At 42.8% G+C, this 22,762-nt stretch overlaps 1 protein-coding gene across 2 annotated transcripts in view; it reads left to right on the top strand.

The window, feature by feature from the left end:
• Positions 1-22,320, top strand: part of STK40 (serine/threonine kinase 40) — a 30,607-nt gene extending 8,287 nt beyond the window's left edge. For both annotated transcript variants that reach the window (XM_062594105.1, XM_062594104.1), the window contains exons 2-12: positions 1,563-1,675; positions 3,653-3,772; positions 4,768-4,853; positions 5,356-5,499; positions 6,676-6,903; positions 7,993-8,045; positions 14,165-14,280; positions 17,007-17,151; positions 17,541-17,660; positions 18,661-18,745; positions 19,712-22,320. In XM_062594105.1, coding sequence (XP_062450089.1) covers positions 3,661-3,772; positions 4,768-4,853; positions 5,356-5,499; positions 6,676-6,903; positions 7,993-8,045; positions 14,165-14,280; positions 17,007-17,151; positions 17,541-17,660; positions 18,661-18,745; positions 19,712-19,930 — 1,308 coding nt within the window. In that variant the 5' untranslated portion in view covers positions 1,563-1,675; positions 3,653-3,660 and the 3' untranslated portion in view covers positions 19,931-22,320. The remainder of the gene's footprint in view (positions 1-1,562; positions 1,676-3,652; positions 3,773-4,767; positions 4,854-5,355; positions 5,500-6,675; positions 6,904-7,992; positions 8,046-14,164; positions 14,281-17,006; positions 17,152-17,540; positions 17,661-18,660; positions 18,746-19,711) is intronic.
• The last annotated feature ends 442 nt before the right edge of the window (positions 22,321-22,762 follow it).

The raw sequence follows: 22,762 nt of genomic DNA, 5'->3' as shown, positions 1-22,762 counted from the left end.
CCATGGCCTTTGACCAATTTCCTTGCTCTAATCAGGGTTACACAATGTGCAGAAAAGGGAAAAGGATCCTGTTTTCTCACAGCAGCTGTCCTCATTTTTTTTCCCCTTGCTCTGGGACTTTCCTCCATCCAACTTTCTTTCTTTCCATTCTTAAAGGAACTGCAGCCTGAAGTGTACTCAAGTGTAAACTCTGAGTTAGAAGTGATTTAGAAGTAGCTCTAGGTGCTACTCGGTGTCCTTAGGGGCTGGTGGAGTTGCTAGGCTTGCTATCCTCACTGCCTTGAGATTCAACCCAAATAGTAGAGACTGAGTAAGGAGGATCAGTGAGATTGGGTAGAAAGTAGGGTGAATGGCACTGACTGAACAAACAAAATTGTCTTTAATAGCTCACTACTCATTTGTATTAGTGTTTTCCTTGCTTGCTCTTACAAGAATTTCATGATGAGACTGTGGTATTTAAATTGGTGGATGTCCTTTTAACAGAGGTAGGGTTGGGGCACCTCCACTCCTGCTGTGTGCTGAGACAACTCATAGTGAAAATTCTGGCTAGACAGTGCACGTGGGTGAGCAGGCTGTCTTCGTTCCAGCCCATCTGGCACAAGTCTGCGCGACTACGGCTGTGCACTGTGTGGTCCTACTACCTAGAGTAACATCCTTGATCACTGTTCATCAAAGTAGTAATAACTTAAAGATGTTTTATGAAATAAGTACTGAACAGTCTTTACAGATTTCCCTGTACCAGGCTATAATACTGTATTATGTTTTGGCTGGTGTTCCAAGTTTGGCTCCCATGTGCCAAATGTTCCTTTTGCTTTTTTCAATTGATGATATAACTGAATACTGGTGAATTAAAACAGTTGGATTAACAAATGTGTAACATAATATCTATGAGTTAAACTTTGAGTATTTGGTATAGATTCAATCCTAGAGAGTCTGGAAATCATAAATTGAATCTCTCCTTTCAAATGAGACCTGATGAACTGTTAAGCAGCACTGAATTTGCGTAGGATTGGTTTGGTTTGGTTTTGATTTCATTTTTTTTAAAGGCCAAACACAAATTGCAGTGGGAACTTCATAAGAATAACACTCAGTGTGTTGTCTGCCCTTTGCAGAAATTCTCTGAAGTCCAAACTTGTAAGCATTAACTTAGACAGTGATTAAAAATTGCTTCTAATGCTGAAGATTCTGTTATGGCATCATTGATAATTTGTATATATTTAAAATGTGGTTAAAAGCAGTCAAGCTTTGTACCATGCGACTAAGGTTAAAATGGAGATCACTGTTTTTTTCTACTCCAAAGATCCATCTTACTTCACAAAATGCTTTTGGAGATCCTTAGTGCTTGTATACGTCTTGCTGCGCATAGCCAAGCATCTGTGACTCTTTGGTGACTAAACTTCAAGGCACTTCTCATTCTCTCATGTGAGATCAGGAACTTGAGGCCTCTTCTAAGTCAAAATAAACACAGATGTTCCAAGCTGCAGTTTTGGTGCATACCACGTTATCGTAATCAAGGATAATCCAGAACCACAGCATCAAGCGTATCTCATTTCACATTACAGAGTCCTCGACCTTTCGACCATCCAGCCTTCTCCAAGGTGATGCCTCCTGTCTCCTGAGACGTTGGAAAACCTAGTTTGGAAGAAGAGTAAAGATACAGTTGATGCTGAACTACGTGAGTCCTCAGATTATTTTGTTTACGATAACGCTGTTTGCACCATAGATTTCTATCCAGCTCAGATTGCACAACAGTTATTATCTCAGAGTTCCTGTGCAGTGGGGTTTCTGCAGTGGAAATCTTACTCATATGTTTCCAGCAGAAATGATTATGTTGCAAGGATTGGAGACTTCTATAAAGCACAATCAAATATTAGGTCAAGGATGCAGAATGAACAAAACAAGGAGCATATGGAGCTCCAGATTTTGTTCTGTTTAACTGATAATACTTTTTCTTTCAAAGATCTGAACTGCTGAGAGAATATAGTAGTGCATGGATGTGAAATCTGCTGTTAAGACTTCTCACCTTACCTCTTTTGCTATTTCTGCTAATCTCGGTGACAGATGCTGCTGGATAAATTGATGCAATGAGATCACTGTTGTGTCCACAGAAAGGGTGGAACTGCTGGAGGGTAAACTTCCCAGCTGTATTCAAAGCATGGTGATTTATTGGTCTCTTTGTGAAACACAGACTTTTAAACAAAGAAGTCCAACAGACAGCATTTTTCTAGTCTGTTCTAGGACTATTTTAGGGAAAATTACCAGGGCTCGGTTTTGACTTGCTAAGAGTAAGAAAGTGGATATGCGCTTAATATTTTTTTTTTAACTGAAACATTAGAGGATTTGGGGTAGATATTTGTGAACTAATTTCCAAGATATAAAAGTGAAAAGGAGGTGTATGAGGAAACAACTTCAGTTTGCTGCTGGAGCTGATTTATGCTTCCAGTAAACATGCTGTGTGTGAAGGATAGCTTTTCAGCAAACATAAGTCATTTTCATTTCTACAGAAAGAGAACCTCTTTTCTTTGGGGAAGAGATGTTTTAGTGATAAGACATGAATTTATTTGGCCTTTTAAGTATGGGTTCTGCAGTAACCTGATAAATTCTCTTTAGAGTTCTGAGTAGCAGAAGGCTTATATGTGTTTGAAAACAGATTAACTTTCACTAAGGAGAAATTACTTATGCTTTTAGTTGTTCATATTATAGAACTGTAGTGATGTGTGGACTTTGAAAAAATATTTTGATGCAAAGCATGAGATACTCCTCTGATAAATTAAAGTGTTCTTTGCATACAGTAGTTACACAGGAGAGCCTGCATACTGATACCACAGTGTTTCCTTTCATTAGACTATCCATTAAAGGCATGCAGTAGTGTTTTAAACCTAAACAAAGCATCGCTTTCTGCACATGGAAACTGAAGAAAGTGTGTTATATATTGGACTCTGGTTTCATGCATTCAATTCAGTCCAGCTGCATTGGGTGTACAGGGATGGAGAAGAGCTTAAAAAGTGATAGCCTAAAGAGGTACAAGGGAGGAAAGTATTTTCTAAGATTAAAATGCATTTTTGCAAAATCACTGTTAAATTAACCGAATCTCAGAGTAACTAACAAACATGTTTACATTTTCTGTGCCCTTCCCTGTGTGCTTGTTGGAAAAGATGAAAGATACTGTTCATATAGACTTGTGCCTTCTGAGTTATCTGGTAAGCGACCTGCCTGTAACACCTCGTGTGAAGTTCTCTGTGAATGAACTCCACAAAATTCCATAGACTGAGTCGGAATTAGGTATCTATAGTAAGGAATAATTCAGGCTTCCAGAGTTTTTTGAAGTATGTTAATTTGCAAACTTGTTTTTTGCTGTGAAACAAGCTTTAATTATTTTGACTTATTCCTACTCTCCTAAAACAGTTGTTTGACAGACAAATGTTGCTTTGAATAGTGAGGCTGACTTTTATAGTCTTAAAAATACGTTAAGCCTGCAGCCCTCACCGCAATAGATCTATCAATAAATGAGTTGTAGCTTTTTCTGTAGAGGCACAAGTAGGCAGAGATACAAATGCATCAGTAAGTGAAAGCCTTCCAATATAAAATAAGGGATAGTATAAGGAAATCAACTCAGTTGCTTATCAAAATGTGATCTTCTCTCTCTTTCAAGAGCCAAGGATGAAGCGGCGAGCATCAGACAGAGGAGCTGGGGAAACATCCACTAAGGCAAAAGCTCTTTGTACAGGGATTTCTGGAAATAATGCCAAGAGAGCAGGCCCTTTTATCCTAGGTAAGCAGGGAAGGTTTTCTTCAGCTTCAGTTTTCTAGGTAGAAAGCCACTGATTACAAAACTGAAAATAAAAGAAATAATAAAATGAGGCAAAGCAGATGTGTGATTTAGGTTCTTACATCAGAATGAAATTCATCTGATGTTAATAAAGCAGCATTAGTCAGAGCTTCTGTACCTAGGAGATTCGAAGTATTAATTTAGGAAGGCAGATACAGCTTTCTACATAAATGCAAGCCCTTGTTTTTTACTTTTTTCTTTAAACTACATTTTAAAACTTTCTTTATATAAAGTTAATTCAGGAGATTGTTAGAGCTGCAGGGATATGTTCAATTCCACTTCACTGGAATATACTGGAAAATCACCATATAGACAACTTCATAATGCAATATGGCATTAGTAGAGATACATGGCAGGGCAAGACCACTGTGCTAGCTTTTGAGAGTTGTTGTTAGGTTAGGACTGGTTATATAAAGTGCTAAGAATATGATGAACCTCACAGGTAGAAAGAAAAGGATAATCAATTAGAAATGAATTGGCTTAAACTGAATTGTAGAGATTGTATGTTAACCTAAAATTTGGACTAATCTGTGTATCTGAGCAGTTCCTGCAGAGGTGGCAGTTAGGTTTAGAGGTTTGGTAATAGTTCTTTGCCATGGGTGTTGCTAGTAAATGCAAGAGCCATACAGCTTAGGCATGCAGAAATTTGTATTTCTAAAAATAAGTAGACAGTGCTTTTTTTTTTTTTTTTTTTTTTTTTTTTTTGCTAGATTTCTCTGCAGTGAACAAATGAAACACTGTCCAGGAAAGTTTCAGAACTCAGTATCTTTTTTGTTTCCTTTAGATAAATACAAATTATGGAAAGACACTTAGTCTCCTGAAAAAAGGAACTTGTTTTAAACTAATGTAAACTGTATGACGCTTAAATGCTGATGTAACACTGAATTAGTCATTGCTGCTTGAAGGAAAACAAGTGTGTTTTTGCTTTGTGCTGTTAGGTCCACGTTTAGGCAACTCCCCTGTGCCAAGTATTGTTCAATGTTTGGCAAGGAAGGATGGGACAGATGACTTTTATCAGCTAAAGGTAAGCACAGTGCAAGGGTTCCAAATCTTCAGTGCTCTCTTAACTTTTGCTCTCTTGACTGAACTGCTTGCATTAGGGAGTTTGCAGTCTGGACTGGTGTACTCTAGGAACATCTACTTGAACTTCCCCTCACAGAGCAGTTCTGCCAAACATAGATTTGGTATCAGGATTACCTCTGAGACAAGGCCTCTGTGGCTGTTGTTCTCACAGAGTTGCATGATGGTATCCTAAAGCCGCCTGACCTGCTCCAGGGTACTTAAAATAGTGGCAGCACCCAGAGGAAAAATCACTTGGGATGTTTGCAGAAAGCCACCTGATGTGCTTTTGTGTGTTAACCAAATTTCTACTATATGTTCTGCACAGATGGTAGTTCAAAGAGGTTTGTGGCAAGTATGTAAATGTTAGAGTAACTACATTCACATGTGAACACTTAATGAGCTGGAGGTCTCGGGACATCTGAGTTTTCCTGGGAGTTGTAAAGGTCTTTTCTCTTTCCCTGAAGATTCTGACCTTAGAAGAAAGGGGTGACAAAGGAATAGAAACCCAGGAAGAACGACAGGGCAAGATGCTGCTGCACACAGAGTATTCTCTCCTTTCCCTTCTCCACAATCAGGAAGGAGTGGTTCATCATCATGGGCTCTTTCAGGTACAGCTGGTCATCATGCAGGCTGGGGGAATGCCAGTAATTGCTATTAGCGTGAGCACCTTTTGTTTAATGTACAGTTCATGCTGACCTTGTTAAGAATTACCAGCACGTAACCATGATTAATCACCTCTGCTTCAAACAAGCAAGTTTGTCACAGGGGCTTTTAAATGTTAAACGTGATGGAAGGGGTTTGTGATTTGTGAAAAGATTTGAAAATGGAACAGGTACTAGATAACATGCCCATTGACACTCTTTCCATTGTTTAATGGCAATTCCTGTGATAATTGTGCTTGAGGCCTTCTAAATTTATGTAGCAGATATACTCTAGTATGGGTCACTGCTTCACAGAAAGGAAAATGACTGTTTTACTAACAAATTAATTTGTGCTAATAAAGCATTCTTTTTTAGAATTGAACTTCTGGTTTTCAGTCTCTATTTGATCTGGTTTATGATGATGTGGTAGGAGAGGACAAATTGCCAAGAAGCTGTTTCAGCAGGTTAAAACAAACTAGTAAATGTGCTAATTAATGTAAAATCATCTTGAATTAATGAATTGCAAGACTGCTAACACCTTCAGAACTATTTATGGAGTATAATGGGCTGATAGGAGTTACCAGTTTGGATGTTGGTATTTCTTTATTTGCTGTTAAAGTTCTATCTGCAGGCTTTTTACCTGAGCCCATCCATGTTACATCTTAAATAAACCAAATGTCCAACTCGATTGTGTCCTGTTTAATGTTATGAAAGAACACCTGATTCTGTCTTGATTAAGATTTTGTTCTTCTCATTTCTTGTTTATGTATTGGTCTCTAGTATTCACAGATTCTCTACCACAGAGTTCTATATTTTTTCCCCTAGGCTTTTTCTAAAGATATATATCAATATCTTTATTGCATATACATATTTAGAATCAATCAATACAGGTTTTTCTTTGACTTCTTTAAGTGGAGATTTTGTCTTATTACTGAAATCCCAAGTCAGCACAAAGGTTAAGCTCTGTAGCTGTATTTGCTTATTTTGAGATTATCATGTAGTTGTTTATTTTCTAATGTTCTGTGCTTTTATACATGTATATGTGTGTGTGCGTGTATATATATATACACATATATATACATATATATATATATCTCCAGGTAGCGTACCAGAACTATGGTTCATTTCTTTATCTCCCCATAGGACCGAGCTTGTGAAATTATAGAAGATCTAGAAGCCAATAGAATGGTCAGAAAAATGAAGAAGCGCATTTGTCTTGTGTTAGATTGTCTCTGTGCTCATGATTTCAGTGACAAAACAGCAGATCTCATCAATCTGCAGCATTATGTCATTAAAGAGAAGAGACTCAGTGAGCGAGAGACAGTTGTGATATTTTATGATGTGGTACGAGTGGTAGAAGCATTACATAAGGTAAGATCTTTGTTATTCCTTTCAGCGGTGGAAGGCTTGTAGTTTTCCCACATCAATAGGGTTGTTTGTTGTTGTTTTTTGTTTTTTAATCTTCCTTGTGCAGGCAGTGGAAATGTTAAAGGATGGACGTTTCGGCTGTTTTCCAATAACAGTGCTCTGCATAAGATAAGACCTTTTGCACCAAGCTGTAGCAGAGCATTCCCTTCCCCTCCCCTTGAGTTTCCTGATGATAACATAACATTGGTTGGCTGTGAAGAGAGGCCAGCTGGACTAAATGCAGATTGGGTGAATGAACTGCAGTATTAACCTCAGAAAAGTGTGGTTGAAGAGGAGGAGAGCAGAGGCTAATCAAATGTAGGAAACACTTCAAGATGTTTCCTTTTGAAGTGGTATAAATCATAATGCAAGAATTGATTTTTGAGATTAAACCTCCAGCTACAAGTTTGAGATCAATGAACTAAACATTACTGTTACAAAAAGTAGATTCTACTGATGTTTGACCTTTTATCCTCAAAAAAAGAGACATCCATCCCTTCTTAACAGAGCAATTAAGCATATATCTTTTGAGAAATGTTCCATATGGAGGTCTTACTGAGCTTGGACATTGGATTTCGGGCCTATTAATTTAATTCAAGACTGTGTATCCAAATTAGCAAATGTGCTTATTCTGCCCTGATCAGAATTGAAGATGAAATATGCAAAGTATCTAGGATACAGCCTCACTAGAAGCCTTAATCTACATTATTATAAAGTGTCCCCCTGTGTTAGATATAGGACTGTGGGCATTATTATACTTTTTTTACCTTGCTCTTCAAAAGCCAATGTCTTCAAATTCTGTTTTTTTTTTTAATAAAACCGGCGTTAAATTCTGCCTTTTAAAAGTTATTAAAAAAGTGTCCTATCTTCCTTAGTTTGTATTTAGAAGAAGCCAAACTGGCTAAGATGATGAGCCTTTCCCACCTGTATTTTTTAGCCTGAGAATGAAGACAGCATGATTTTGAAGGATAAGGAGTTTTTGGCTAAGTATCGAGTTTAGGGTTATATAGCAAATGTGCTTTTGTTTATGTTATACTGATATATATTTTACAGAAAAATATTGTGCACAGAGACTTGAAACTCGGAAACATGGTGCTAAACAAAAGGTAAGTCTTTTGGAGAGCTGCTGTTCTGGCAGTTGTTTTATGGTTTTTCCCTTCAAGCAGAAGTTTTTTTGGGGAGCACAGTTGAAGGTAGTGCTTGAGCAACTGTACCAAAAGGATGAAAGAAACAGAAGAAAGCTGAGCAAAAATGCAAGTTTAGCTCAAAGTTGCATGAGTTAATCTCAAATTAATTGAGTCAAACGCAGATACTTTGCTTTTCCACCAAACTTAGAATGACTTCATGGTCAGCATCTACTTTCAGATTCTAACTTCTGAAAACTCAGAACAAATGCATACCAAAAACATCTGGAAACACCAACTCTCAATAGACATATCTTAGTGAAATTGAATTGAAAAATTCTGTTGGTAAAGAGTCACATCTGATTAAGCACTCTTAAAAACTGTTCCTTTAACAGCTAGTGTCCAACACTGTCTTCCCACAGTCCTTGCTCTTAAGGTATCTCCATGAAGATATGACAAAGACTTGTCTTTTGTCAATTACACCAAATTAGTAATCCTGATTTCACGCTAAAGAATTCATGCTGGGTGTATTTGAGCCTGAAGTCTTCCATGATCTTTGTTATACTGGAAACTGTTAACTCACCTTGCATTTCATGTTTGCTTCCCATATTAATTTGAGCCCACAGTATTGAATCTGAGGAGTTAACTCCAAATGGACACTTGAGTGCTAGTATTGATTCAGGTGCTCTATGAGTAAATCAAAATAATCATTATTTTTTACACTGTGGATGAGGGTTTTTGAAGGTTGTGTTCTGGAAGGCAGTGTTCGTATTTTGAATCATTCGTGGTCTGCATAATAGAAGGTGTTAGTGTAGGTGGTCATAATGGTAGCTTCTGGCTGTAAAATCTCACTTCACAACTTTTGGCAGGTAGCAACTGTTTTCTGTCAGGCTAGAGACAGGCTAGGAATTGCAGTGAAGACAAACTTATTTCATTAGGTCTGTAAAGGGATGGAACAGGTCTTGGTTTTATCACCATTTTTATCTAGTTAAGATTATGCGTGTTGGTGTAGGAAAGATGAAACGTGTCAGAGATACCTGCATCTTTGTGGGGGCAGAGATGTTCGGATGTTGAACTGCGCTTCTCAGAGTTACTCGTGTAGGGGAACTCTGATCAGACTAGCTTGAAGTGTCACTGTTTGCTATTGAGACAAAACTATAAAATCAAAATTTCACTAGTTTACAGACTGGAGCGTTGTTTGGTACCTATTTGTCCCTGATTCTGCTAATCTTGAAAATATTTCATGTTTTGTCTTTTCTCTGCTCATTGTAGATTTCATGACTAAGATCTTTTTGATAATTTAAGCACAAGACAGACTGGAATCTGGCTAATTGTGGTGGGGGGTTACAGGGGTAATGGGAATAAATGGGCAGCAAAGGAAGTCTGAATTTGGAGCGCAGTGGGAAGTAAGGCTTTTGTAACCTGTGAACTCTCCTATCTCTGCTTGTTTACTGTGCTGCTCTTGCTCTTCAAACTATAGTTCCTCTGAATAATCATAATCATTTGAAGACTCCATTTAGAAGATACTCAGCAGTAGTATGATGACTGAACTAATCCATTTGGAGGATGTCAGCTCAGCTGTGTTTATCTTCACATGCTGTTTTAGCCCTTTTCCTTGCTGCATAACAGCTTTTAGTGCTTGTTGTTTTATGATGTTTCTGGGACTGCTTTTGTTCGTTGTGCTTTCAGCCTAAGCCTTTTTTTGTCATTGCTTTTTATGATCTATTGGGAATTGCTTAAACTTCTTGAATCAGCTTTCACTGTGAAAGCCACCAGCACTGTTACTTTGAGCAATGTAAATGTTAGCTGCCTCTGATGGGTCATGCCTGTGCCTTGGACATGCCCTGGCTTTAGTGGGAAATGCATGCATTTAGCACAGGACACCTGCTCTGGAAATGAGAAGGTGAAAGTGAGGGTTTCCTTAATCTGAAATACAGGAGCATGAATTTACAGTCCCTTCCCTGGCTACCCACTTACTCTGGAGAAAGTGGGTGCCTGCATGCCATGGAGGGTGGTGTGGCTCCTTCCCTTTTCCTAGGGGTAGGAGGTGCAAATTAAGTTCCTAGAAAAAGAGAAAAGGAGGGGGGGAAGCAGAGCATCAGCCAAAAAGGGTCATCACTGAAGTGTGACTCGCTCATAGCAAATGATGCTGATGCAGCTCTGATTACTTCTCTTTCAGTCCTGTTGGGATGAGTTTGATTGCTGTCAGGGAATGAGGCCATGGTTTGTCTGCAGTTAAGCTGTAGAAAACTGGTCACCAGTTTCAGTAGCAAAAACGAACTTTAAAATTTGCCAAAGGATACCAAGGATCTTTTGACTTCAGTCTTTTCCTGATGCTCATTCAGAACTGCACTTTTTCTTGGGCAACTGGCTTGCTGTCCAGGAGAACCTTGCAAAGAGGCTTCTCTGTCTGCAGTGAAGTTGGACCTTCTGTCGTTGCTTTCTCGCTTGTCCCCAAAACTTAGCGCAGACTCTGCAGCTGGATGAATATCAAGTCTGTTTTGAAGAGAATTAGCCAAGGCTGTGTGTGGAGTAATTGTCCTAGTTTTTTACAAGGTCTGCTGGTTGAAATTAGACACCTCAAAGCAAAAGCAATTCTAAAATATTAATTTCTAGAATATGGTGAATAGCACAGGGCTTAATCTGCAGATTTAAAAAGACACCCGTGTTGAAGCCAGTGTAGATGTCAGTCATCTTTAGTTTGAGGTTTGACTGCATTTTAAAATAAGAGCAGGCTTACATTGTGTTTGGAATTGCTTCCCAAGTGCATGCAAGTAAGCATTACACTGCTTCCTGCTCTTACATCTGGCTTGATGCGACAGTCCCAGCTCAGCCCATCTACACAGCTCATTTACCTAACCAATAGATGTTATTGTGACCTCTTCTACCATGCTGAGAGCACTGAAGTGTGGGTACTCGTGATGTTTGAGAGTGCAGTGATTTATGGCAGCTCCTTCTTGAGCAGCATTATACCTGCATGATTCTACTGTTCTGCTCTGGCCCACGCATGTCCACTGCCCTGTTCTGCTGGGCAACACCTGGGAGCCATTTGCCTACATGCCGTTTAAGACTTGGGAGTTCTGTGATCTCTTTAATTTCACAGTGCACTGAGAAGTTATAGTTTCATATTAGAGCTCTTTAACCCATTTCAGGCATAAATCTGCTCCTGTGTAATTTAGTTCTAAACTAGCTTGGAATGTTTTTATATTGGCTCTTATTTTTTCCACAGAGGTAGTTGATTGCTTCCCTGTTGTTTTTTGTGCCACATGGATGTTCAGGGATTAATAAGATCACTTATTAAAATTGAAAAAATACAGCTGGGGTTATATTCCTGAAAAAAAATGCAACAACCTGTAGCAGAATTAAGGGGTTAAAATGCCTGCAATAAGAGGGGTAAAAATTCTGCGACTTCATAGCTTTATTATAGCAATCCAGAAATCTGCAAGAGGACAAAATTTTTATGTACATACATACATACATATACATATATATGTATACATATATATATGTATACGTATGTATGTATAAGAAGTGTTAAGCAGCTCTGTTCACATAACTCGCTCTTCATGCTAAATGAATGCCCAGCTCTGCAGTCTGTAGTTTAATCATCAGCAGCGCTAAATCTTTGACTGCTACACTGCTGTGTTTCTGCTAGCAGTAAAATACTTATCTAACGAAGTTCTTATATCTACTCTGTATCTGCTTGAAATAGCTTCCTTGTTCCCATTAGCTGTTTTGATGCAAGCCATGGTTTGTTGATTTATAATACAGTAATGTCTGACGTGTCTTCAATGCTGCCCAGATACAGGAGGGCCCAGGCCTCCCTGCGCAGAACAAACAGCACCAGTGGGACATGGGCTCGGCACAAAGGAGAGAGGAGGCCAGTGATACCATTCACTGTTCGGTGGCTCCTTGGAGTTTATAGATGTCTTAGTTTATATAGTTATTAAATTGGCCAAGCTAGTTCCAGTTCAGGTACATTGCTGTATTCTTTCAAGTAAATTACTGTAGAGGCTAATTATTTTGCACTAATTTTAAGAAGTGGAGTTTGTTGTCTTTCATACTCTGTCCAGTTTTCTGTGGAGTGAATAAAAAAAAAATGGAAGGGTTTGGATTTGCAGGTTTCTAGAGTCTGCCCAAAGCATGTAGACTTGCTGTGGTCACAGCTGGCTTTTTGTCCTCCCTAAGTATGTTCAAAGGCAATCAGATTTTGCCTATTGAAACAACAGCTGGTGGTTTTCAGGGCCACCTGTAAATTGTTCTGGATTGTTTCTAGTTAGTTATTGTAAGATATATCTCCTATCTCTTGCTTGTTTGAATCTCCTGCTTGCTGGGAAGAAGCAGACCGAAGTTGCTGCTTCAAGTGCTTCCCTCCTGTTCTGGGCAAAGTGTAAGGGGGAAGGTATTTGAAGCTGTGTCAACATATCTGTCAAAGTCATTCTTTGTACTATGTGGTACACTTGCTTTTTACTGGCAAGACCATCAGCTGGTAAGGAAAACCTGCTTGTAGCCTCTAAAGCAATGAGTCATTTGAAAGGGTGGGTGAAGCTTAAGAATAGATTACCATGGAGAAGACCAGTCATCTGGACTGATAGAAATGTATGTTCTGTTCCAGACGTGCTCACGAAAGACGGCTAGGTCTTTTCTGTTGGCTGGAGAACAAGGCTTGGCTATGCATCACTCTAAACACCAAACCCTGCATGTTGTTCTCATGGGCTAATGAAAACCCTCCAGATGTTGTCCCCTGGGAGATGCACACATTGAAACCTCCCTGAGTCAAGCTCCCAAGTAGCAGTAGTAGATCTAATTTGTAGTTAAAAAAAAATCCAACAAGTTTCAGTGACTGAAAATGAAGTAATCTTGAACATTTTTGTGTCTTTCAGAATGCTTGGTCCTTTGAATCTTTAACAAATCCTGGAACTTGTTATTTGCTAAGGAGGTCTCTTGACAGTTGAATCGAACACTTCTTAAACACAACTCTGTCTTAATAATCAGCTCTCCATTGCCAACCCACACATAATTTTATTTCACTTGTCTGTTAAATTTGCTGGAAATATTTCTTGGTTATTTTGACTGATTTAATTCATGCTCTCAGACCCTAGATGTGTAATACTTTCAAGAATATAGAAATTTTCTATACAGTATTTTTCTGCTCAATCCTTTAAGTTATATTTTAAGAGCCAAATTATCCAAGTGACATGGAAGTTTTAATATGGCAGTAATTTTGTAATGATCATACTTTTCCTTGAAAAGCTGCTAATTTGGAGTAGGCAATACTGTGGGGAAATAGCAATATCTTATTACAGAAATTGCACATACCTGCAGTTCTCACCTTTTATGAAATACTTAGTTATGAGGTTTTTGGTATTGATTAAACCTTCTCTGTTCTGCATACCTTCCTGTAAATAAGAGTTCTGGAGATCAGGGGAGAATGCTATGGGAAACTTGTTGTGGGATTCTTAGGTAATGTAAGTGGCTATATTGAATCTCATCAAAGGTCCTGTAGCTCAGCATCCTCTCTGAATGACCTGCTGGAGAGCGTAGACAAGTAGTGCACAGGGGCGTAAATATGGCAGCCCTTTCTGTAGTGTATCTTCCCTCAGCTTACAGAATGTGTTGTATGGAGAAAATACCCTTAAAGATAGTAGCTGAGAAGAGTAGGAGAGTATCTGCTGTTAAAAGAAACACTTACTTGCTTAGCAGTGATGCCCTGTGTGGTCAGCAAGCACGTAAGTGCAAATCCTGGTGCTGCTGATCCCTGCAGACTGCTGTGCTGTCAGACGTGTCGTGGGAGGCTGTCCACTGTGTGGCTGCAAGGTGGGCAGGTTATTTGAGCAACCTGTGCACTCATGTGCCACGCAAGTCTGATGTAGACTTCGTCCATACCTGCAGAATAGCTTCTCTATTCCCTCTATAAAAGAATCTTACAAGCAATGTTGACTTGTGCAGAATCTCTCCAGCAGGATGGAGTTGATCTTATAACGACGTTTATAAGCCCACAGCTTCAAGCTTTCCCAAAGCCATGTAGACATCTTTGGTTCACATTGTCTGGCTCGTGGCATAATGGTCCTTATTCACTGATACCTTCTGATTCTCCCCAGGACTCACCGAATTACCATAACAAACTTCTGTCTTGGAAAGCACCTAGTGAGTGAAGATGATCTGCTAAAAGACCAGCGAGGGAGCCCTGCCTACATCAGCCCGGATGTACTTAGCGGTAGGCAGTCTGCTTCATTCCTAAGCAGGAGTTCAAAGCCCCAGCACTTACTACTGTTGTTTTATTTATTTGTGGCTCTTGTCATTAAATGAAAACTATTTCTGTTCCCATATGAAATCTGCCTTCTAAGACTCTCTTAATGAGGGTCCAGTTATAAGACCTACTTTCCTGGCTGGAAAAATAAGCTGTAGAGGAAAAGAGCTGAGTAAAAACTTTGTCTTAAGGCTAGTCTGAACTTCAAAGATAATTAAAAGCTGCCTGCCTGTTCCTAAATAAGTCCAACTGCAGACAAGATATTCAGTTTCCCATGTCTGAATTTTGTTCCTGAGGCTTGACTTAAACAGCAGGTCAATCCCTAGGCCTAAGAGACAATCAGTACAAATCCCACTATAATGTCAGTTTATTTCAAGCAAGTACTGTAAGAGGAGCAGTTGCTCCTGTTGCTGCTCCTTTCCAAAAGGGAGTTATTGACTCCCCAGGCGCTTCTAGACTGACTGAGGAGAGTTATTTAAAAAGAATGACCAGACTGGTAGTTTCTCTGGACTATGTCTTGTCTCCAGCAGAGGCCTTAAGCAGATGTCTAGGAAGGAACAGATTTTCCTAATGTTCTCCCACTTTTAAGTGTTTTGAGTGCATGAAACCTTCAGAAACAAATTCAGTTTCTGTGTATTTAATTGCCTTCAGCAGGTTTTTCCCATGAGCTCTAAAGTGTGCTATAATACTGGTTGCTGGATGCTGTAAATGGACGATGTGAAGCTACATAAAACTGTGGACGTAGTGTCTTTAGCACCAACTATTTTCTGTTTGTGTAAGTCTAAACTACATCAGGCAGCAGCACTCGCTGATACACATGTAGCAGGAGTGGAGTCCAGAATCCGTGGCCATCTTCATATGGCATTTGTTTGTGAGAGGATAAGCTCTGGAATACTGAAAGCACCTCTGCAAAAGATCAAAATTATTCATTACTGGTCTTGATTCTCTACAGTTACTGTATTTAAGAAATACCCTCAGATGGAGTTAGTCTTTTCTGTGCTTATTTCAAGACCCAGTGGAATCCCCTCAGTGTATTTGTTGTCAGGGTTACAGGCAGCAGCAGTGGCTGCAGCTGAGCTCTTCTGTTGTGATCTGCCAGGCAGGTTTGAGGCTGCTTCCGTCTTGGGCAGGACTCAGCCAGGAAGGGAGGCAGGAGCAGGTTGGGGAGACAGAATGTGTGTTTTTTGCAGGCCTTTCCTGTTCTTCAGGATATCCTGAGGCCCCTGTAACCAGAGGGATGATATGAGCCAACTGCTCTGCAGGAGCTTGGAGCAGTTGTAACTCAACTGGCTAATGTCTGGGAAAGTTTGTATGGAGCTCCTCCTCCTTGCTAGGCTGGGGTACCATTCTCTGTCCTGGATTTCAGCCCTCTACACCCTGCTTGCCAGCACAGCACTACTGCAAACACCAATGTTGTTTTAACAGCTCTGATGGGTGATCAAATGGCCTGTGTGGAGGCCTAGTGCCACAAGATACTGAATACCCTGATTTTACCAACTTCTCTGGGAGTTGAGACTGTTCAAGACACTGCAAGGAGCAGCCTAATTTATGGGGCTGCATCTTGCTGCAACCCTGGCTAGGCTGGTCTTCAGATGCAATCATGCTGCGCTCGGCCTCCACCAGGACGTGTGTAGCCCTTCCCCTTTGGGGCTCTGTGCAGCGCAATCCTCTCTTCTCTTGAAGAAGCTGTTGTAAAATTCAGTTGTTCAGTTCTGTTCCCTTCCAAATCCAGAGGGAAGAGTTACTTAAGGACACTTCAAACTTCACCACCATCTTGAGACTCTGAGAGACTGTCCCTGGTACATAGGAACATCCCTCTGTCTGTATCACTAATATTTCTGTGTAAGAGGAAGCTTAAAAAACCCGAAGAATTAATCATTGGTTTAGGTCTCCAGGAGAAGCTGTCTTTTTCTAAGAGATGGCTTGCATTTTGTGGCTGCTGAAATGTCACTGCAGGAGAAGCTGGAGGAGGAGGGAGAGGTACCTTTTTTGAGCACATAAAGCAGAGAGTAATTAGTACAAATAATGAATGCTGCAGCAGTGAGTCACTATGTGAGTCAGAGGAAGTCATTCTCTTAATCCTGTGCTGTGGTACAGCATTGGAGTTTAATTTTTGACCCTCATGCAAGCTGCTGTTTGTTGATTTATTATGTGATTGAAGGGACTTTAAAGCAGTATTTCCATCTAGCGGATTCCAGGGCGTGCTGGGGTTGCAGCAGCGTTTTGGAATGCCTCTGCTGGGGGAGGAGTCTTCCCAGCGCTCCACTGCTTCACAGCAGGCTCCAGGGACTGTGTGCTTCAGGTCCTTTCTAGAGGCTGAGTCCCATCTCAAGAGCCTGAATCCAAGTGTGGAGGGCCTTAGTCTGCATTTCTGCTCACATCTCCTGCACAGACAGCTTGATGGGGACTGGTGTTAACCTTAGGGCACTGGTCACCGATGTTCTCTTACCAATGTATTCCTTTCAGGCCTTTTTTCTTGCCTCCCCATTTTGTTTGCTGGCCCTTAAATTCCTTTCTCCTTTGACCTGAATTTGAAAGAGGTTCTTACTGTCTTTGAACAGGAAGGGCTGAGCAATTTAATCCTTTAAAAAGGAGCATGAGCAGAGGTTACTTCTGTGCTTTTACTGTCGCTGGTGGACTGCAGAAGTCAACAGTATTGTAAAGCCTGTTGCTTTTGTGTCTCCTTCCTACAGGACGGCCATATCGCGGGAAACCCAGTGACATGTGGGCGTTGGGTGTGGTGCTCTTCACCATGCTCTATGGCCAGTTCCCCTTCTACGACAGCATACCTCAGGAGCTTTTCCGCAAAATCAAGGCTGCAGAGTACACCATCCCTGAGTGAGTACAGCCTGTCCCAGGGTGGCCCTTCTCTTAATGTCTACACAGGCAGTGCTCTGCGCCTTATCGTGGCAGCAGGAGCTGGAGGGACTTTGGTCAAAGCCCTTGAGGGTCACAGCAGAAATCAGAACAAAGGCTGTGTATGCAGTAGACGCCAAAGAAGTAGTGGCTAAGCTGAGACATCTTGTACAAAGGTGAGAAAGGCCTCATGCTGCTTGAGCAGGGAAGCAACTGCCTGGTTAATTCTGGGATCTCCCAAGTCAGAGCAGTAGTAGCTCCTGCAGCTCCTGACCTGCAAGCTCGCAGCCTGTCCATTCTGTTGCTGACTTTGCCCACCTCAGACACTTGGCCAGCTGACAGTCAAATTCATCATGCTTTCTCTCTCCCAGGGATGGACGGGTCTCAGAAAACACTGTGTGCTTGATCCGAAAACTACTGGTCTTGGATCCACAGCAGCGTCTGACAGCTTCTGAAGTGCTGGATTCTCTCAGCTCTATCATAGCATCATGGTATGTTCAAGAGAAGAAAGACAGGAACAAAGAGTCTCTGACCTCAAGTTGTATTATTTCAGCTGTGGTCAGCAGTCTGCTGCCAAACACAGGAGACCAGATGGACAATATGTGAGAACTGCAAAAAGGTTTTTAAATCCTGTATCACAAACATTTCCATTTGGTTGGCAGGTGATGTTGGTGGCTGCTGATGGACATAGAGTGGTTAATGCAAATGCAGGTTGTTGTAACAGCAGTAAAATTACCAAACAGTACTGGGGCACAGGAGTGCCTTTGCTGCTCTGTGCCACCTCTTCTCTCTCTGAATTTGACTCTTAAAGAAACAGGCTAATGGTCAGGAATACTGTAGATGTACATACAGATGCAACCAAAAGACAGTCATTTCCTACAGGTTTGTAATTAACCCTGCATTGTCAATTAAATAAAATTAGGCATGAGACCTGGAAGGGAAGAACAGGAGATAGCATTACAAATGGGTGAACTACTCCATTTGCAAGGTGAGGATGCCATTTAAGGGTAAAACTTACTCCAGGACTGGCATGAACCAACTGGGATGAGATTCTAGCAGCATGCTCCAGCAGAAAGGAGACCTGATAGTGTGTGTTCTGAGCAGCCCTCTATCATGAGCCATATGACTCTCAGTCTGTTCTACACAGTGTACTCTGGCTAAGTTCTTGTGCTGCTTGTTGATTCATCAGTGAAATCTGTGATTTTTAGAGTTGTGGCTGTTTTCTCTCCTACCTATGCAAGATACTTGAGTTCCACATCCTGCTTAAAAAAGACTCTGGGAGTTTTAACATGATTTCCTTCAGTGGAAGTTGACTGTGAATTTGGAATAGTGTCCTTCAGTAGCAGTCTAGCAGGCATCTAGACAGCATTGTGCTAATGTAGCGTGCCAGCAGTGGTCAGCCAGGCAGCAGTACTGTGACAAGTTTGTTGGGTGAGGGTGGGGGAGCTGGCACTGTGCTCTGAGTTTTTAATGATGTGTTCTCATCCCCAGGCAGTCTATGTCCTCGCTAAGTGGCCCTTTGCAAGTTGTGCCAGACATTGATGACCAAGTGGCTAACCCTGAAAACCCCCAAGAGGTAGGTGTGCAGGATAGTCGCCCGTGATGCTGAGGCCGCACGCAAAGGAGCGGGTGTTCATTTGTGCTTTCTAGGGCCACATTTCCTGCTGAATCTTTGTCCTTGGCACCTGCACACCCTTGTGCTGCTTTTCCTTGCCCCTGAGCCAAGCCCATCTGCTATAGTAAGAAATGCTAGTCCCATGTGGCCCCTGAGCTAGTGAGGGGAGGATGGTGAGGACCCTGCTGTAGTAACTGCTCCAGGATGCTCTGCATCTTGTGCAAAGGAAAGGAAGGTCTTATGCTGCTGGGGCAGAGAAGCAGAAGGTATCCAGCCAGCTGTGCTGCATGAAAGTGAGTTCAGCTGACACAAGCTTTGGGGCAGTCTGCTCTCCTCGAAGATGCATTCAGTCCCTTGTATGCAGCTGAGAGTTTGCACATGTTGGCAAGAGCCAGGAAGTGGTAGCAGCACTGGCTCAGTGTCCGCAGTGCCTCCTATAATGGGAGCAAACATCCTGGGTTTTTTGCCAGTGTTATTTTATGTTAGCAGGGATGGCCAGTGACCTCGCTGCCTGGGGCTCCTTCTTGGAGCTTTTGCCTGTGGCACAGCACCCAGGCAGGCAGCATTACCTTCCCTCTGCAAGCTCCCCCTCCACTGGGCTTAGCAAGGATGTGAGAATTGTGGTCCAACAGCTGCACTAACTCCTGAATACTTGCCAACACTGGGGTGAGCTGCACCAAGACTGTGGCACCAGGGAGTCCTGTGTGGAAGTTCAGCAGCAGCTCTAGTTGAAGGTGTTATGTTAAATTCTAGCTTTCCCACAGTAGTTCTGGACCATCGGAGGTGAATTATGGTGTGTGTTAAAAGAAATGTGAGAGGTACTTGCTGCCACACTTCCATGCTCTTTCAGACCAGCTCAACACAAGCACAATCTGCTGTGGGAGCACTGATCCTCACTGTGGCTCTGATGAGGCAATTCTTTTGCAGGTGAAGGTGACAGAAGAGTGCTCACAGTATGAGTTTGAGAACTACATGAGGCAGCAGCTACTCTTGGCTGAGGAAAAGAACACCTTGCATGAGGCCAAGAGCTTCCTACAGAAGCGACAGTTTGGGAACATCCCCTCTGTGCGACGCCTGGGCCATGATGCCCAGCCCATGAACCCTTTGGATGCAGCTATCCTGGCCCAGAGGTACCTTCGGAAGTAGCTTCCCACACATCTGAGAGCACAAGCACCATCCTGCAATCTGCCTTTCACGTCACCTACTACAGCTCAACAGCAATACTGGTGTCCCGTGATGGAGAATAATGTAGCAATTCCTTTGAGCTCTGTTAAGGGACACACTCACACTCACTCTGGAGGGAGAAGACTTTTGAAAAAGCTAGTTTTGAAAGCAGCAATCTCTTGGCATCTTCTGGAATCTTTGTTTTTAAATCCAAGCCTAGATGACTAATCTGCTTTTAATCATGACTTTGTAATCTACCTCTCTTGTCTTTTTAACCATGCTGTTCTCTGGATCGAGCAAAGCCTGTCAGAAAGGAGAAGATTACCAAGGATGAAGCCAGTTTGCTGGCACAAGCATTGCGTCTGTGTGTAGTAAGGAGAGTCGGCTGATTGCATTCGCTCCATATGGTTTGAATAAGCTTAGATTTATCTGGGTTTCTTGAAAGTAAGAATTTCTTGAAACCTCCCACTTCCCTTCATCTGCATCAAGTCTTTTTTTCTGTTTTTAACATACCACCTGGTTTAAATGTGTTGTCTAACCCTCATTGGCTTTGTGTGGGCCTCAGTGCACTGAGGCCTTCAATAAGCAGTACACAAACAACAGCCCAGTTGCCTGGTATGACTAATCGCTGTTTTTGAGAACACAGCCATGGTGTGAGACAAGAATTGTCATTGCAGACAATCACTGCAATGATTTAGTCTTGTCCATAGTTATTTAAAGGTTTTGCAGAACTTGGCCCATCTTGGCCTTTGAGCTCTCTCTCACCTTTCACTGATTCTTTTACTTTCATAAGAATATATGATTTAATCTTATTTTTTTCAGTAGCTTACCTAAGGTGCAGTTAAAATTGCATTAATTGATTTAGCATTTTCACACTTCATTTGTGGTACAGATATAATATATGAGTTATAATGTGAAAAAGCTTCCCAGAATAATCTGCCTAGAATTAGAAAGGGGCTGGCTGAAGTCTCTACTGTATTTGTTCTCTAGCTTATCTTGCCATCCCAGTCTCACCGTGTAAACCTGGGGCTTCCTCTGCTGTCCCAGTGTGGTGCATAGTGCTTAGGCTGGAGAAGAATGTCCCAGTTTGTCACCTAATGCCACTAGAAGAGCATTTGACTGTGATGAGAACAGGAAAGATTGTTTCTGAGCCTTATTTTGTGAACTGGATGCCTGTCTTGCCAGATTAACTGTTCTCACACAGAGATCTCATGGCTCACAGTGTCCCCCCTATTTTCTGCTCAGCTTGGAGGTTTTTGGCTGCCTCTGGCCCCTGGTCCTAGAGGGCCGCAGCAGTGTAGGCTCCAACATCACATGCAGCACCAAAGCGAGTCGGGTGCTGGGAGCCAGCCAGGTTTGGCACAAGGGGAGGTGCTAGCAGGGCTGGGAGAAGCTGCCCTGGCCTTTGCCCAGTCCCAGGAACAGGTATCGACACTGGCCCTGCTGGTGGGGTCAGCTTTGCTGCCATTGGCGAAGCACCTCTTTCCTGAGGAGCAATCTCCACTGTCAGCTACCTTACCTGTGCCCCTCGCTCTGCCTCTGGGCGCAGGCAGGGAGCGAGTAGCAGATTTATTTGTAGCTTGTTGCCTTCCCCTGCCTGAGGCTGGGGAAGCAGACTGCATCTAGCATATTCAAACCTACAGTTGTCTTCTGGGGGACTCTAGTAGTGGACACACAGGGAGTGACCTGAACTTCCTTGGCAGCGTTGGGCATTAGGTTCTGCCTCTGAACTCGCCAAAGCACAGGGACTGCTTGCAGGCGGTTAATCTGTGAACACTAATACAGCCTAGAACAGTTGCACCAACCCCAGCCAGTTGAGCCAGTAGCCTGAAGTCTTAGTCTTATTTATTTTTCAAGGCGATAGATCTATCCTTGCGCACCCCTGTGCGAAACTGTCGCCCCTCCGGTGCCGCCAGCAGCAGCAGCCCCAGCCCCAGGGCAGCCCCTGGGGCCAGACCCTCACCCCGTGCCGGGGGGCTGCGGCTCCTCCGTGCCCGCTCTCCTCGCTGGGTTCTCTCCCGCTCCTCCCCAGCCTCTCTCCCTGGTTGTGCCCCCCTTGTTCTCCCCCAAAAAAGTTAAAGCAATATTCTGGGGATGCCGCAAAGTTGTATGATACTGAGTATTCCGGCAAACGAGCAATCGCCAGTAAATTCACATTTGTATTAAAGCAAACTGGAAAAAAATGCGGTAGTGCATGGGAGGGTTTGAGCTGCTTCATCTGGTTTCTGTGGTAGAGATGTATGACATGCTGTAGAAAAGGATCCTATTGTAAAAAAAAACAACAAAAAACGGAAAAAGTTTGTATAAAGACATTATTTTTGTACTACATCGAAACTACTCCTGCATGTCGGCAATAAAACTTCATAACGAGAGCTGAGGCGCACAGCGACCACGAGGGGGGCAGCGGGCCGGGCCGGGCCGGGGTGGGGGGGAGCAGGGAGAACCGGGGGGGCCGCGCCGGGGGCTGCGGCGCGGCACCAGGGGGCGCTGCGGGGACGGGCCGCGCGCGGCTGCTCCGCTCCGCTCCGCTCCGCTCCGCACCGCACCGCACCGCTCCACCCCGCTCTGCTCCGCACCGCCCCGCTCTACCCGGCTCCGCACCGCACCGCTCCGCACTGCCCCGCACTGCCCTGCTCTACCCCGCCCCGCTCTGCACCACCCCGCTCTACCCGGCTCCGCACCACCCCGCTCCGCACTGCCCCGCACCGCACTGCCCCGCTCTGCTCCGCACTGCACTGCCCCGCTCCACCCCATCCCGCCCCGCTCTGCCCAGCACCGCACCGCTCCACCCCGCCCCGCCCACCTTCGCACCGC

This window comes from Rhea pennata, chromosome 23 (assembly GCF_028389875.1).
Source record: "Rhea pennata isolate bPtePen1 chromosome 23, bPtePen1.pri, whole genome shotgun sequence".
Lineage (NCBI taxonomy): Eukaryota > Metazoa > Chordata > Aves > Rheiformes > Rheidae > Rhea > Rhea pennata.
This window is presented reverse-complemented; position numbering and strand designations above follow the sequence as displayed.